Source organism: Rhinopithecus roxellana, chromosome 4 (assembly GCF_007565055.1).
Source record: "Rhinopithecus roxellana isolate Shanxi Qingling chromosome 4, ASM756505v1, whole genome shotgun sequence".
In the NCBI taxonomy this organism is placed as follows: Eukaryota; Metazoa; Chordata; class Mammalia; order Primates; family Cercopithecidae; genus Rhinopithecus; species Rhinopithecus roxellana.
The window spans coordinates 33561829-33578132 of NC_044552.1; the positions used below are offsets into that span (position 1 = coordinate 33561829).

The 16304-nt window shown below is 47.4% G+C and overlaps 1 protein-coding gene across 6 annotated transcripts in view; it reads left to right on the forward strand.

Annotated features, from left to right (window-relative positions):
- The window catches only part of DAAM2 (dishevelled associated activator of morphogenesis 2), a 115137-nt gene that overhangs the window by 75304 nt on the left and 23529 nt on the right, over positions 1–16304 (forward strand). For all 6 annotated transcript variants that reach the window (XM_030929021.1, XM_030929020.1, XM_030929018.1 and 3 more), the window contains 10 exons: positions 317–411; positions 2846–3179; positions 4160–4270; positions 5666–5769; positions 6832–6898; positions 8564–8681; positions 10557–10695; positions 13348–13406; positions 13546–13730; positions 14329–14628. In XM_030929021.1, coding sequence (XP_030784881.1) covers positions 317–411; positions 2846–3179; positions 4160–4270; positions 5666–5769; positions 6832–6898; positions 8564–8681; positions 10557–10695; positions 13348–13406; positions 13546–13730; positions 14329–14628 — 1512 coding nt within the window. The remainder of the gene's footprint in view (positions 1–316; positions 412–2845; positions 3180–4159; positions 4271–5665; positions 5770–6831; positions 6899–8563; positions 8682–10556; positions 10696–13347; positions 13407–13545; positions 13731–14328; positions 14629–16304) is intronic.

Sequence of the window (16304 nt, forward strand, 5' to 3'; positions counted from 1 at the left end):
AATCCACCCCTCCTCTGTGCAATCTCAGAGTTCCCCAACCATTTAAGCATTTTAAAATCCATTTGGGCATCACACAAACTTGGAAAATAAACCGGGCCAGTAGTTCTCCCCATTTCACAGATGAGGAAAGTGAAGTCCCAGCCCAGAACCTAGGTCTTCCCAGGGGCCAACATTCGGTCTCAGTAAACCATTCCCTGAGGCCTCACCCTTTCTGAGGCAAGCATGGTCCCTGGGTCACACCTGGGCTGGAGTGCAGGGGGTTGGGAGACAGGCAGCCCAGCGTGACTTCTGCCCCCTTCTACCTGCTGGCCCTCAGATGCAGAGTCTGTACGCGTTTGATGAGGAGGAGACGGAGATGAGGAACCAAGTTGTGGAAGACCTGAAGACAGCCCTCCGGACACAGCCTATGAGGTAACTCAGTTTCCCCCTTTTGCTTCCTGCTGAGTCCCTTCACAGTTGGTCTCCTTGCCTTCCTGAAGCCCTGTGCAGTGCTCTGCTCCCATGCCGCTCCTCCTGGCCAACTCCGCCTCACCTGACTTCACTTCCCAGCCCCTACTCCTCTCCTGGGAGGCTGCCAGGGCTTGGGAGGAGGGGAGAGAAGCCTGGGAAAGTAGGATAAACCTCAGGTCCTGAGGAGCTCTCTAAAGAGGAATCGAGGGCAAGTGCTTTCTAAAATTTATTGATTTATTTTTGGTAAGGGGAGAGAATAGGAAGGTGACCAAATGGACAAGGTACATAAGAAAGAGCCATCTGAGGATGGGGGGGCAGGGTGAGTGCCCCATCCAGGAAAGGAGGAACGCGCAGGTAGAGAAGTACTCCAACCACTAGGGGGGGGTGTGGTGTCTCTGGATGGGATTTGCCATCTAGAATGGGAAAAGCGGTAGAAGTCCTGGAGCCATAGGAGGACCCCTTTCCCTTCCCAGGCCACAATGTGTGGGGCCCAAAGTGGGTCTCCTTGTGTTTGGGTCTGCCCCGTGGTGTGCTGGAACTGGCTCTTACCAGCTGGCAAACGCCGACTGTCAAATTTTCAGCAATTTTGTAAGCTGGTTGTTAAACGTAGCTATGATTAAAATTTCAATTATATAAGTTTAAGATTCAATAAGTTATATCAAAACAAAGGTAATAACTACTTGAAACTCTTCACTCCCAAATTACCTAATTATTTTTCTACATTTTACTATAATGTATACTTTTGAGTTTACATGCATTGTATGTGCATGGAAACACTATGAAATATGCATCTCTTCCCAACTCTGCATTCAATGACATCAGTCTGTAGCTTGAAATTGGCTATGCTGGGAGCATTTACACCATGGAAATGAGCAAACAATCAGGAGCTGCCCTCCACTCTTCCCCTGGTAAAGAGCTAGCCATCCATTGCATGGGGGTGTCTATGTTGTCTGAGCTGAGCTCTCTCCCCAGGAGACTAGAAACAGCCTCAAGAATGGGAGCATCCTAATTGTCTTGTCATTCTGGTAGTGGTGGGATTCTGGAATGGGAAGGGGAGAGAGGAAAGGATGAGGTAGTCAGGAAATACAGGGGTTGAAGGGAAGTTGTCAGGTTTGTTTCCTACCCCAACTTATTGTAATTTCCCTTAATAATATTCTGATAACAAAAGTCACACATTGTCATTGTGGAAAGTTTATGGAATGCAGAAAAGCATGTAACAGAAAAAAGTGAAAAATACCTGTTGTTAACAACTTAGTCTGAGAGCACACTCTTTTATTTTCTAGGCGTATTTGTACAATAACATAAACACAAATACACTTGGGATAAGTAATGTTATTTATAAGAGTTTTCTTAGATCATTAATTATTTTACTAAATCAAGGGTACCTGTGTGTGTGAGCATGCCATGGACATCCGGCGCCCAGGTGAAACCTATGGACTGCTTCTCAGAAATGTTTTAAACAATAGATACAAAGATAGGATGAACAAATAATGAAAATACAGCTACAAATAATAAAAGTCAGATAGCAATGAATTGTGCTTCTTTATACCTCAAATAGCAAGAGCCAGCTGCGAGTCTGATAACCATCATAATTTTGAAGTACTGAGGAGTGCAAATGGTATTTTGAGATACCTGGTACAACTGTAATTTGGTATGAAAATAGCTGTGATTTCTTGGGGTGACAGAGTCACAGATTATGCTAATACTACTGTCATTTATTGCCGATATTCATCATTGAGGAAAATGTTAAATTTTAATTAGAAGTTACCAAAAATAAAAATGTAATTTTCTTTTCCCACCCAAGTCCTTGGATCTGTGAATGCTAGCCATAGATTCTTCAGCAGAACAGACTCCAAATTAAGAACCCCTGAGCTAAATGGGTTTTAATGGTTTTTAATGTTTTTTTTTTTTTTTTTTTTTTTTTTTGCTAACATTCAAGATAGATAACTCCGCTATTTTCTTTAGGATCCCTTGAAATGTAGCTTCCCTAGGTTTAACCCCATGACTCGATGACTCTGATGGCCTTCCTATCTGGAAGTCCTCTTTGTTATCTGACTGTAATTCTCTTAATCTCCATCCTCACTGGAGAGGAGTGTTCAGGTTTAACAGCTCTGATAATTATCATGATCATCCCCTTCACATTCATACCATTTTAGCTATGCAACTGACAATGATATGCAAAAGCACAGTATTTAAAATGCAAATAAGACACAAGTCTTTTGTGAAGATGATAGGATTTCAGTGCTTTAGATAAACTACAAATAAGCCAAGTAGCTACTGTAGGTGGGAAAAGGTGCATGGTGGTACACAGGTAAGGGGGTAACTATTTGCAAAGTGTATGCAGAATCATATGCAAATACAATACATTTTATTTGTTAATGGCTCTGATTTGTAGGTTTGTGACCCGCTTCATTGAGCTGGAGGGCTTGACCTGTCTGCTAAATTTTCTCCGGAGCATGGACCACGCCACCTGTGAGAGCCGCATCCACACCTCGCTCATCGGCTGCATCAAAGCATTGATGAACAACTCCCAGGGGCGGGCACATGTGCTGGCACAGCCTGAGGCCATTAGTACCATAGCCCAGAGCCTGCGCACAGAGAACAGCAAGACCAAGGTGGCTGTGCTGGAGATCTTGGGTGCTGTGTGCCTCGTGCCTGGTGGCCACAAGAAGGTGCTGCAGGCCATGCTGCACTATCAGGTGTACGCAGCGGAGCGAACCCGCTTCCAGGTAAGGGGCCTGGCTAGAGGCGGGATGCCAGCTGGGTGGGACGGAGGATGTCATATGTGAGTGAGAGCCTGAAGATTCTTTGCAGCAGAAACTGGGGGAAAAGGAAGGTAATGTCTGCATGCCTGCTCCTGGAAGGTAACAGGCGAAGAGTACTGGGACCTCGAAGGCTTGTATAAAAACACATGCAGGGCCTTAAGAGTTATGAGTTTGGCTGGGAAATGGACTTGTCCTCCTTACTAGTCAGTGGGTTCCTGGAAGCTGGAATATTGGCCTGCATTATTTTCGGGGCTCTGCATCTCCAACCTCAACACCTGGCTCATGATAGGGGCTCAGTCAAGAATTGTTGAATTGAGTGCAATTGCTGAGATCGAGATTTTAGGTGCTATGCTTGAGCCAATGCCTAATGTGGGACACTGGGACCATCTCTGGGGGGCTTCAGCCATGCTATTCTCTTTTCTTTCCCTGACCTGCCTGGAAAAGTGTCGATGAGATGAATAGTAAATATGAAGTGTCTTAGCACAGTGCCTGGCACAGAGTAAGTCCATAGAGATGTGAACTGATGTTACAAACCCTATGGTTTATTGCCCAAAACTGGGTCCTGACCCTTTGCAGAAGATGCAAAAGGGATAAAAGCAGTGTCCATACCATAAAGGAGCCAGGCAGGGAATACATATGAGCTGTAAACAGCTGGAGCACGATGATAAAGCAGCACTGAAGCACTCCTCAACCATGTAGACCAAGCCCCAAAGGTTGAGTGGAGAGGAAGTGAGGCAGCACTACCACTGAGGTGAGGAGAGGCAAGGGCATTTTCTAGGCAGAGGTGAGGTTTGGGGCAGCCCAGAGCAAATTGGACAGACCTGATGAGATGGAGGGAGCAGATGGGGTATTCTAGGTAGTGGAGGTGACAGGAGTAAAGGTGCAAAAAGGCCACACTTGTAGGGGACTCAGCCTCTCCTGCTCTGTCCTGCGTTTCCACCTAGACCCTGCTGAACGAGTTAGACCGAAGTCTGGGCCGGTACCGGGATGAAGTGAATCTGAAAACAGCCATCATGTCCTTCATCAATGCTGTCCTCAATGCTGGAGCTGGAGAGGTGGGTGCCTTCTCCTTGCCCTTGCTGTTCCCTGACTTTCTGGACCTGGGGTAGTGTGTGAGTGTGTTGCTTCCCCAATCATTGTTTTTGATATTAAACCCGGGAGGGCTCCTGGGGAGTTGCCTGCATAGGTAGCATCATGCATTGTGAATAGACCCAGAGCTGAGCTGGCTGATGCTGGCTCAGGGTGGTGGGGAATCCTTGGTGGGAGGAGGGCGAGTTTGGGACCTTGTTTGTAGAGAGCTGTTTCTGGACTGTTTTCTGGTTGGCTGGTCATGTTCTTCTAGTGCCTTCTGTTAGGTATGCCTTCTGGTTTCCCTTACTTTTGGGGTCAGAATGGGATTCTTGAAGTATAAAAATAGCAACAGGCCGGTAGTGGTGGCTCATGCCTGTAATCCCAGCACTTTGAGAGGCCTAGGCAGGTGGATCGCCTGAGGTCAGGAGTTTGAGTCCAGTCTGGTCAACAGGGTGAAACTCCGTCTCCACTAAAAAAATACAAAAATTAGATAAGTGTGGTGGCAGTCACCTGTAATCCCAGCTACTTGGGAGGCTGAGTCAGGAGAATCACTTGAATCTGGGAGGCGGAGGTTGCAGTGAGCCGAGATTGTGTGATTGCACTCTAGCCTAGAGGACAAGAGCAAAACTCTGTCTCAAAGGGAAAAAAAAAAAAAAAAAAAAAAGCAACAGTAGAAGAACTTGAACAGCAAGTGAACGTTCCAAATTCTAAGGCAATCAGATGCCCTGGTCAAGGTTAACTTGAAGGACAGAAGGGACAAAGGGAGCAATTTAATGATCTTTACTTTCCCTTTTTTTCTGCTGGGAAAACACTTTTTTTTTTTTTTTTTAAACAATTTGTCCTTATGCCCTGGGTTAGGGAAGGCCGGTTGGGGGAATAATCTTCCCCTCAGGTGCTAACATCACTTTTGTTGGTACCAGCTTTTCATGGCTGTCATGTGCTCTGATTAGCTGGTAACCATACCTCATCAGGGAATTGTAACAAGTGTCATCCCTGTAGATTAGTCATGTTATGACCATTTCACAAATGGGGAAACTAAAAGCTTTCCCAAGGTCACAAGACCAGATCCAAGATCTGTCTGATTCCAAAGCTTGTGCTCCATGTCACTCTGCAACACTGCTCTTTGATGCTGAAGGCTAAAACTGGCAAGGGGCTTGAAGGAAGTGGGGCAGGAGACCTAAAAGAAGCTGGGCTTGCTTTAGACTAAGAAATAAGGTCTCCGTTCTTTCTTGGAACTCTGGGACTTGAAGCAGCTCCGGGTGAGTTAGCTGTGGGAGGTGTGTTGGGTCTGTGGCTAGGGTGGTGATGAGAGCTCCACTGGGGATGTTGTGGAAATTGAGATCTGCCAATGAGTCTGGCCCTCCCTTGGTGACCCCCAGGATAATCTGGAGTTCCGCCTACATCTACGGTATGAATTCCTGATGCTGGGGATACAGCCTGTGATTGACAAGCTCCGGCAACATGAAAATGCCATCCTGGACAAGTAAGGTCCAAGCAACCGTCTCCATTGCAAACCTGCAGGGACAGTGCCTCAGATGGGGATGGGTGGGACCTTTGCGAAGGCTGCCCTTCCCTCTGGAGGCCAGCTGCCATACCCAGCACAGATTCAGAATCAGTTCTGTGGGGGGCAGGGGTGCCCTTGCCTGTTCTCTTTGCTGACCGGCTTGTCTCATCTCCGATGTTATAGACAGGTGAACCCAGTAGCCCTCAACCATCGCAGTACTGCCCCCTGGGGGGCATGTGGAAATATGGGAGGGTGTTCTTTGGTTTTCAAACTGGTTGGTGGTGGGCAGTACTGGTATTGGTTGTTGGGGGCCAGGAATGCTAAATGTCCCACAGAACCTTCCTGCTCAACAAAGAAATGTCCCACCCAAAATGCTTGCTATAAAGCCCTTGTTGATCCAAGGGCACAATTATGTTCCCATGTGATACCAGTGAGGCCCCACTGGTTCTGTCCCATTCATTTAGGCTATTTTATTACACTAGGTTTTAAGGGACAGAGGATGGATCCTTTTGAGGTGGAATGAGTGGATGTGTGCATGAGGATAGAAAATGAGGGAGAGATTAGTTTTGAGGGCTGACTTGGAGACCCTATGCAAGTACTGGGGAAAATAGACATAGGGCTGATGTCCTCAACTGAGAGACATTGGGCAATGCCTGCAGGCATTACATTCTTGGTTGTCACACTAGGGGGTCCTGCTGGCATCTAGTAGGTAGAGGTTGGGGATGCTGCTGAACATCCTCATAGATCGGCCTCCCACAACCAAGGATAAGCAAGCCCAAAATGTTAGTAGTGCCGAAGTACAGAAGCCCATTCTAAGGTGAAGGGACCCCGGATTGGCCTCCCTGAAGGAAGGTCATGGGATCTTATAAAGGTCAGACAGTGGGTGTCCTACAAACAGTGGCTTCTTTCCCATTTTGCCTTCACCTTGCTTGAATGAAGCTTTCAGATTTAGCCAGTGGGGGCTCAAAGGGGCTGTAACCCTCAACCAAGGGTGTGTCCTGGCTGTAACGTCTACTCTCTCTGCCTCCCCATTCTGTCTAGACATTTAGACTTCTTCGAGATGGTGCGGAATGAGGATGACCTGGAGCTAGCCAGAAGGTTTGACATGGTGAGGAGCCGGCAGGGTGGAGCGATTGCAATAGGGCAGTAGAGTTCATGGTGGCCCCACAGCCACTTTTCTAGACCCTGTGCTGTGACAGGGCTGGTGTGGGCTGGTTCCCTGGTGGGCACCCCCATGGCCAGGTCCTGTGATCAGAGTTCTCCATAGAAACACAATCAATAGGATACATATAGAGATAGATAGATGAGAGGGCATTTATTAGGGGAATTGGCTCACACAACTATGAAGGCTGAGAAATCCCATGACAGGCTGGAGTTATTGCATGGAGAAACAGGGAAGCCAGTAGCATGGCTCAGTCTAAGGCCAGGGGCCTCAGAACCTAAGGGGCCACTGGAGCAAGTTCTGGAGTCCAAAAGCCGGAGAGCCTACTGTTCTGATGTCCAAGGGCAGGAAAAGAAGGGTGTTCTGGCTCCAGAAGAGGGAGAGAGAAAATTCACCTTTCATTGGCCTTTTTGTTCCTCCAGACCCTAAGCTGATTGGATGGTGAGCAGCCCACAGGATGGAGCGATGGCAGTATGGTAGTAGGGTTCTAGGTGGCCCCACAGCCATTTCTCCAGGCCCTGTGCTGTAGTGGAGCTGGTGTGGGATGTTCCTTACTCAGTCCTCTGAATAAAATGCCAGTCTCTGGGAAACACCCTCACAGACACACTCAGAAAGAATGCTTTACCAGCTATCTGGGTATCCCTTGATCCAATCAGGTTGACGCCTAAAATGAACCATCACATCCCACTTCCAGAGCCTTGGCAGTATGCTGGCTGTGGAAGCCTCCCCTGGGAAGGCATCAGCCTAGGAGGAGACTGAAACCCCCAAAGGAAAGGGAGCAAGTTATTACATGTGATTAGTCTCAAATACCTTTCCTGGGCTGACTTTCCCCTGCCTTCCAGCAACTTCCTGAGTCCCCTCTCCCCATCCCTAACCAGATCATGCTTAGCAAACTAAATTGTATTTTCATTTTAGCCTCAGCAACCCTGAAAGCACGCAACTCTGCTTTATTGTATTATAAAATCCCTATCCAAATAGAAAGCTACTTTTGGGTGGTGCTTTACAGTCACTGAGTGCATCCCATTATATTTTCACAAAAGCCCTGGATTTATAGATACAGAAACAGAGGTTAGAGGAGATAAGCAGCTTGCCTGTTGTTGTACAACTAAAGCATAGATCTGGGGTTTGAACCCAGGTGGTGGACCTGTGCCACATGCCACCTGCTACTTTGAATCTTCTATGCCCCTGTTCCCTTCCCTGAGTTTGGATCAGTAGTTCTCAAGCAGGGGCGATTTTGCTCTCATCTCCCCTGGGGGACATTTGCAACATCTGGAGACATTTTGACTTGTGTGAGGGGGTGCCACTGGCATCTGCTAAGGAGAGGCTGGGGTGCTGACACACAACCTACAATGCACAGGGCAGCCCCCAGCCCCCACAACGAGGAATTATCTGACCCAAGATGCCAATAGTGCTGAGACTGAGAAACCCTAGTTTACATAATTGACTATCTCCCTCTTTCTTTTGTCTCTCTCTTTCTAAGCCTGGGCCAGAGGCAGGGGAAGAAAACCTCTCCTATGAGACAGGGCGTAGTGGAGGGAAGCAGGCTCTTCTCTCTCCTGCTGACTTCCTCTGCTGCCTACCCCCCAATCACTGTGCCCTCTTCTCTCCCAGGTCCACATCGACACCAAGAGTGCTTCCCAGATGTTCGAGCTGATCCACAGGAAGCTGAAGTACACGGAGGCCTACCCCTGCCTGCTCTCTGTGCTGCACCACTGCCTGCAGATGCCTTGTAAGTACCCTGTACTTGCTGCTTCCCTCGACTGGCCTGAGCCTTGACTTGGGGCAGGTTGAGACAAGACTTTGGGACCTCCCTGGATTGGGGAGTGTGACCATATCTCCCTGTGCACTTGCTCTTGGGAGGCCAGGCCCCATGACGGAGGCCCCTGCTTTTCCTTCCCTCCTTGGGGCCAGGTCTTCAGCGTTCAGCTCATGATGGGGGAGAGATCAACATGTTGGGGAGTTCCAAAAAGTTTTGTGCTTGGGGGAGTAGCACAGATGTGGAATGAACATGTTTGTTTTTTTCTTAAGGTTTTATCAACTCCTTTATCTAGTCCTTGTTGGCTTCCCACGTACACTCTTGCCCCTGCTTCTGCCTACAAATTCCAAATGTCAGCATCTACGGGAGCAGATGGCTAAGTTCTTAAGATCCAGGTGTGCACAGTGATTGAATAAATTGTACATAATTGCTAATAGCCACTCCAGAATGCAATTTGAAATGAGCTTTAACTGTACCCCTTGGTACTTAAGCTCTTCACAAAGAGAATATTTTGAAAACACGTGTGGCCCACCATAATGGTTGATGTTGGCGGTGTCAGCAATCATAGTGACAGTGATGGCAACTGTGACTTATTGTGTGCCAACTCTGGGCCAGGCATGACGTGAGGTCCTTTAGCACATCGTCTCTGAATCTTAGAATGACCTAAGGAATACACATTATTATGTCCATTTGAATAGTGAATGAACCTGAGGCTCAGCGAGATATTTACATGTAGAAAGAATTTTGGTTTCTGTGGGGTCAAGGGTTGAGATAAAACATGTTCTGCCTCTGTGAGCTAGTGACCTGGCTTTACACGATTTTGCTGGGTGAAAGGTAGACGGTAAATGATACCACTTTGCGACGCATGTGTCAGTAGACTGGTGGACAGGATAGATGCAGTGACCTGAATTAAGAAGCTATCAGTTCTCCAAAGCTCATTGCAGAAGGTCTTCATGGAGGACATATACATCTCTGGGAAACCTGACTTCTTGTGCTCCCAGGGATTCCTCTGTTTCCTGTTCCATGGGCAATGTGAATGGGTTCTTCTACTCTGCCCCAAAATGGGACTTTGCAGACTCAATATTCCACCTTGTAGGCATTGTGGTTTGCTTTGCTGTCAGGATTGAACTTGTTGGATTTTTATGATGGTCAATAGAGATAAAGTGCTAGGGATTAAGGACCAAGGAAAGAGAGTTTTTGGTTATTACATAAAAAGGTCCATGTCCAGCCAGATGACTGTCATTAGAGGGGATGAGAGTGAGACTCTATGAGACCACACACAACACACTATGCCTTTACCTTCATAGTTCAAAGTCACTTCCACAAGAAATCTTCTCGAATTCCATTAAGCACTTCTCTAACCCATTTTGACTCTCAGTGCACACCTGTAATCAGTTTCTCTTCATCTTTCTCTGTAGAGTAATAGTGTAGATAATACTAAAATCTTTTTTTAAAAAAACTTCCCTGGAGACTTCATTATTTAGCATGTAATATTTCGGAGCAGGTGGTTTTTATAGATAATGTAAAAAGCAATCTGCATTTCCTGGGCATAGTATGCTTAGGGTCCAAACAAGGAAGAAAGGCAGCCAGAAAGTATTTCAGAGAGTAGAGAAGTATATTGGGGAGGTGGCTGACACATCCGTAGAAGTCTAGTTGCTGATAATCAAGAGATGACTGAATCAGCGAGTTGCCATTATCAGCAATGGCATTGCCTCTTCCTGTAGACTGGGAGCTTACCATGGGTGGAGAAGGGCATGCCTCACCAGCCAGAGCCCAGGCAGTGACTCTAGGGTGGGGCCCTAGGGGACTCCAGGGCTCAGGAAAGATATGATACCTGTCATCCCTCAGACAAACGGAACGGTGGCTACTTCCAGCAGTGGCAGCTCCTGGACCGCATCCTCCAGCAGATTGTCCTCCAGGATGAGCGGGGTGTGGACCCTGACCTGGCTCCCTTGGAGAATTTCAATGTCAAGAACATCGTCAACATGTGAGCAGTGGCCAGTCTTTGCCCTGTCTTCCTCCACCTTCCTCATCTCTCTCTGGTCTCACCAGCGAAACCTCAGCTCCCTTTCACAACCCAGTCATCCCCAAATGAGTCTTGGGGAGTATTGTCCAACAGAACTCTCTAAGCTAATGAAAAAAGTGCCATGTCGTTACTGTTCAATGTGGCTATGGAGTACTTGACACATGGCTAGTATGACCAAGGAACTGAACCTTAAGGGTTGTTTCATTTAAATTAGCCACATGACACGTGGCTGGTGATTATTATCTTGGACAGCCAGCACAGGTGTATTGGGCATGTTCTCGACCCTCGACGATCCACTGCATGGGTTGGATAGATGGGGAATTTAAACACATTAACATAGAACGAGGCTCAGCAAACTATTGTGCATGGGCTGACTCCAGTCCTCCAGCTTATTTGTGTATGGCCCATGAACTAATAATAATTTTTACATTTTAAACAACAAACACAAGTATAAGTGACAGAGACTGTGCATGGTGTGTAAAACCTAAAATATTTACTCTGGCTCTTTGTAGAAAGTTTACTGACCGCTGACGTAGAACCTGACCATTCAATCATGAGGTTGCTGGATAAGGTTGTCAGAGCCTAAGGCCTTCTGGTTTACCATAGTTTATTGACCTTGGATAGAGAAACACAGAGAAACAAATTTAAATTTATATCAGTTAATAAGAAGGCCTTACATTAATGTACTAATTTTTAATTTTAAGCTTTTACTTAACTTTCAGTATGAGTTTGAGCCACTTGCCCTTAAAGGAGATAAATTGGCTCTCAATTCATTATGTTGCATTCCAAAGCCAAGCAGACAATTATTTTCCAGCTATTCTTGCTACTGTTTTCATTTGCGTAGTCAGATGTTGATGTAGTTAAAAATCCTAATTGGTATGTTGGACAAGTGCAACTGGGAAAGTGATCAAAAGGTAACTTTAGTTTTATTTCCTACTAATTCATTACATTATTTAGTAGGCAATCTTTTCCACTGCTAGAGGATTAAAAACTCCTCAGGTCCAATGAAGTTTTTACCCCTTCTTGGGTAACAGAAGTCCTAAGATCACTTTCAAGTGCAACACAGTCTGAAATCTACAACTAGGAGGACAAAAATCATGACATTCTAGACATGATTTAGCCTTAAATCTTTCTCCTCCACCAGCTAGGGCCAGGAAACTGGAATGGGTGTGTATGTATGCGTGCGTATGTGTGCACATATGTCTGTGTGTGATATTTGCCTTTTCTCTGTTCTGTTTACCCTGTAACCCCTTCTGTCTCCCACCCCTCCTTTCTATTAACCCATCTGACCCTCTGAAGGGGCAGCCTGGGGATAGGAAGGAAAAAGGGAAAAGGTCTTACTTGATAAGGTAATTTAGTAAACAGGCTGCCTGCTCTCTCACCTTGGCATATGGTTAAAGACATCAGTGTGTTCCTGGAATCTTCAGGAGTTCCTTGCTGGGTGCCTCTCACTACAAAACCTAGCTCGCTGGCCATGCCAGATTTTTGTTCCAGCTGGCTGGCTGCTTCCAGCCCTTCCGTCAGCCCCTGGTTCCCTGGCAGTCCAGTGCCTGTAGACTTATGGTGTAGATGTTCTCACTTTTCGCTCAGGTGGAAACAGCTCCCCTTGCATGGGACTGTAATAACTGCACCCCAGTTCCTCCACGAGGCTTAAATCTGACCCATGGGCAACATGCAATCTCTTGTGCCAACAAACTCTAGGAGTGCTGGCAGGGCCCCGCACAGCAATGTTCTCTTTCTTTTGTTCCCAGGGCTTTGCTTGGCTCCAAGCAGGGCCCCAGTCTACCCTGCCTCCCTCCCAACTTCAGGGAACATGAATCAAAACTCTAGGAGAGGGCCCAAAGGAACCCCTTCCCTGGATGGTGATGAAGGAGGTAGCATCTTGGGGATAATAGCAGTGGCCCTCTTCAAAGAAATGTCTTCACCAAATATCTCCCTCTCCATATTCTGTTCTCTGTGTCCTGGGTCTAAAAGTCATGGGTCTAACTCTTCCACATTCTCAGATTTGTAAAGGAAATGATTCTGGGGATCTCGCTTTGGGATTTCACCTCTGTTAGGCCTTGGTGTCAAGGTAAAAGCTAAATTTGAACAGTTTCAAGAGCTTGGCATGAACAAGGCTGTCGTCTATGTCACCCTGAACACACTCAGTCTGTATTGCTGGTGTGGGTGATGTCTCTTGCTCTTACACATTGGTCTTTGGAAACCTGGACCATGGTAGGGCCAATATTTTGATCTCTTTTAAAGGTAAACCTATTTTTACAAGAAGGTGCAAGTCATGATACAACTCTTGGGAGCCTGAGGTTCAGTCCTACTTCTACCATTAATTAATCTACCCCTGTTCTCTGAGCCTCAGTAGCTCCAGCTGTATCACAAAGGGGCCAGGTTATAAGGTATCTAAAGGTCTTTTCTCTCACGGTCTCCACAGACACATAATGTGAACGGGGCAGGGGACCTGGAGAGACACCCGGGAAGTCTAAATCCTAGCCTCCTTGATGTGGCTGGACAGATTGGAGACGAGGGTCCCCACCTGGAGGGTAGAGAGATGATGTCTCCTGGGAAGCTGTGAGTCAATGATCAATAATCACATTGCCCCTTCCCTCTATGCCCTGCCAGGCTCATCAACGAGAACGAAGTGAAACAGTGGCGAGACCAGGCAGAGAAGTTCCGGAAAGGTGAGGGGTTCTGCCTAAACCTGCTGTCCACTCCACATGCCCTTCCCCTGCCCAGCCCATAACTCCATGTCCTTCCAGGGAAGGGGCCACATTACTCACATTCTCTCCTGTTTCCTCTCCTGTCCCACCCCCATTCCAGAACATATGGAGCTTGTGAGCCGTCTGGAGAGGAAGGAGCGGGAATGCGAGACAAAGACGTTGGAGAAGGAAGAGATGATGCGGACGTTGAACAAAATGAAGGACAAGCTGGCCCGGGAGTCCCAGGAGCTGCGCCAGGCTCGGGGACAAGTGGCAGAGCTGGTAGCCCAGCTCAGCGAACTCTCAGTACGCAAACATCTCCCCCTTTACATAGTTGAGCCAAGACCCTGGGCTTCAGGACAGGGTGGCCAGAGCAGGTGTGGGAAACGCCAAGGACCCCAGCATGAGGGAGAAGAGAGATGGAGACCTTGGGCCAGGATAGAAGAGACCCTCGAGGCTGTACAGGTGGCACCTGTGTGTTAGTTAGAAAAATAATGTCCCTTCCTCTGGGTGACACTGTCCCAGGAAGCACACCTTGGACAACAGAGTGCAGCTGGAATTGGATCCACTTCCCTCTCTCAGCTGGAGACCTTGTGCAGTCAGTAACCTACACAACTGCATGGATCTATCCTGTTGTTGCATTGTGATGGCTATGACTCTGATTGTCCACTGCCTGTGTGTGTGACTTTTGTGTCTGTCTGTGGGGATGGTGGTGTGTGTTTGTATGTGTTAGATGTTTGGATGCAGAGAGAGAAAATGGGGCCAAATGTGTATAGAAGGTAAGGGTAGGATTTGGGGTCTAGTATAGAAGGAGACTAGGAGTAAGGAGAGGAATCAAGGTGGGAGACCTAAATGGCATCGGTGCTAATGGCTTTGTCCTTGCAATTTTTCTGTTTCCTCACAGACAGGCCCTGTATCTTCCCCACCACCCCCTGGGGGCCCACTCACCTTGTCTTCCTCAATGACAACCAGTGACCTGCCTCCACCCCCTCCTCCTGTGCCCTTCGCCTGTTGTCCCCCTCCACCACCACCACCCCTTCCTCCCGGGGGACCCCCGACTCCCCCAGGTGCCCCACCTTGCCTCGGCATGGGCCTGCCCCTCCCTCAGGACCCCTACCCCAGCAGTGACGTCCCACTCAGGAAAAAGCGTGTCCCCCAGCCCTCCCACCCGCTGAAGTCCTTCAACTGGGTGAAGCTGAATGAGGTGAGCATCTGGGAAGGGGCTGGCGGGCCCATTCTTCTACAGTAGGGCAGTCAGCCTCAGGGACCGCCTGCCCCTTGTTTGCAGATCTCCACTCCAGGTCTTTTCTTTGGTGGTGGGTAAGGGCAGTCATGTGCATGTACAAAGTGGGTTTGCTGTGCCAGGCAGCTCATGGTCCATGGGGAGAACACCTACCCTGGGAGAGACGCTTGGCATGGGGCAATGCTCACATTGACAAAGTCGTCTACAAATGGAATTTGTGTTTGCCCAGGGTTAATGGAGTCACAGGCAAAACAAACACTGAGTTGAATTCAAGGACAGGATCCATTTGAAGGAAAGGATGGAAAAATAAGCAAAGAGCTTGGGCCAGCATCTAGGTTTTGGTAAAGATCAGGGCAACGTATACAAAGGACTAAAGAGTTTGATGGCAAGACGTATCCATTTTGACATCTTCCTGGGGGAACCTGCAGACACTGGCCTCATGTCTGGACTAGCAGTGAGAGACCCTAATGAGTATTATCCACTAATAATCACCAATCCCAGAACCACAGGTGGGGGTCGATTCCTCTGTGGGACTCTCATGAGCATAGAGTAGAGATGCCCTTGGTTGCATTAGACCTCTAGCAATCGAAGGCCAGTTCCAGCCTGGACCAAGCCCTGCCTCTGGTTCTGCACAATGGCAGTCCTATTAGGAGGACTAGGAGCTTTGTCCTTGAGGTAAACACCTGCATGGTAACTGGTTTCAGTTATGCTGGCTTACTGGGATTTGAAGCTGGGATGAATGGATTCCACACTGACCTTTATCCTGCGGGCCTGTTGGACTAGCTCTTGGTGAACTCATAACTATACCATTGTGTTTGAGCTTCAGTGAGCTCAAATGCAGAGTCAAGAGATGCAAGATTGCTAAGTAGGTGGTCAGCTATCTATTAGGGCTCTTCTCCTAATGGCAGACCAGGTAGATGAATAGTAAGAAAATGCCATTGTCCTCTCAGAGCTTAGGATCTGCCAAATTAGGAAACGTGTTCAAAGAAACACCTAGAGAGCCTGGGATGAGTTAAGGGTGAGGCTCTAACCAAACCAGGTGTGGCTTTAGTGGTACAACCTCTGTAAATCACTCAACTTGTATCTCAGTTTGCTCATGTGTGAGATGATCTCGAAAATTCCCTCTGCCTCTGGCTTTATAATCTAGGTGGAAAGATGAAGTGTGAACACAGCCCATTTGTAGTTTCCTGGGCCTCTGATAACATCTCTAATCTGAGTTACTTAAGCTTTAGAGCCACCTGTTAGCAGCACTCAAAGCAAGATTGTTCAGGTTGGTGACAGGTGCACTGCACAGTTGTACCCTGTGGGTGCTCTGTGGCCATGAGGTAAGCCAGAAAGACAAACTGCACATGAGTAGGCCAAATGCTCTGCAGAACCAAAGGCTGCAGGCTGTGCAGAAAGGTTCATTGTTCACCATCAGAAAATAACATTTTGTATTGTGGTAAAAAAAAAGAGAAATAACATTTTTGTCTCCTATTGTCACAATTTATAATGTAAGATTTTAAAGATGTAATAAAAAGTTATCATGCACATCAATGATGAAGGAAGGACAGCCAAAGCAAGTAATATTTTTGCAACATTTTTATCATATGAAGCTGTGTGCTCAGGAGTTTCTCTGGGTCCAGTAATAGTAAAGT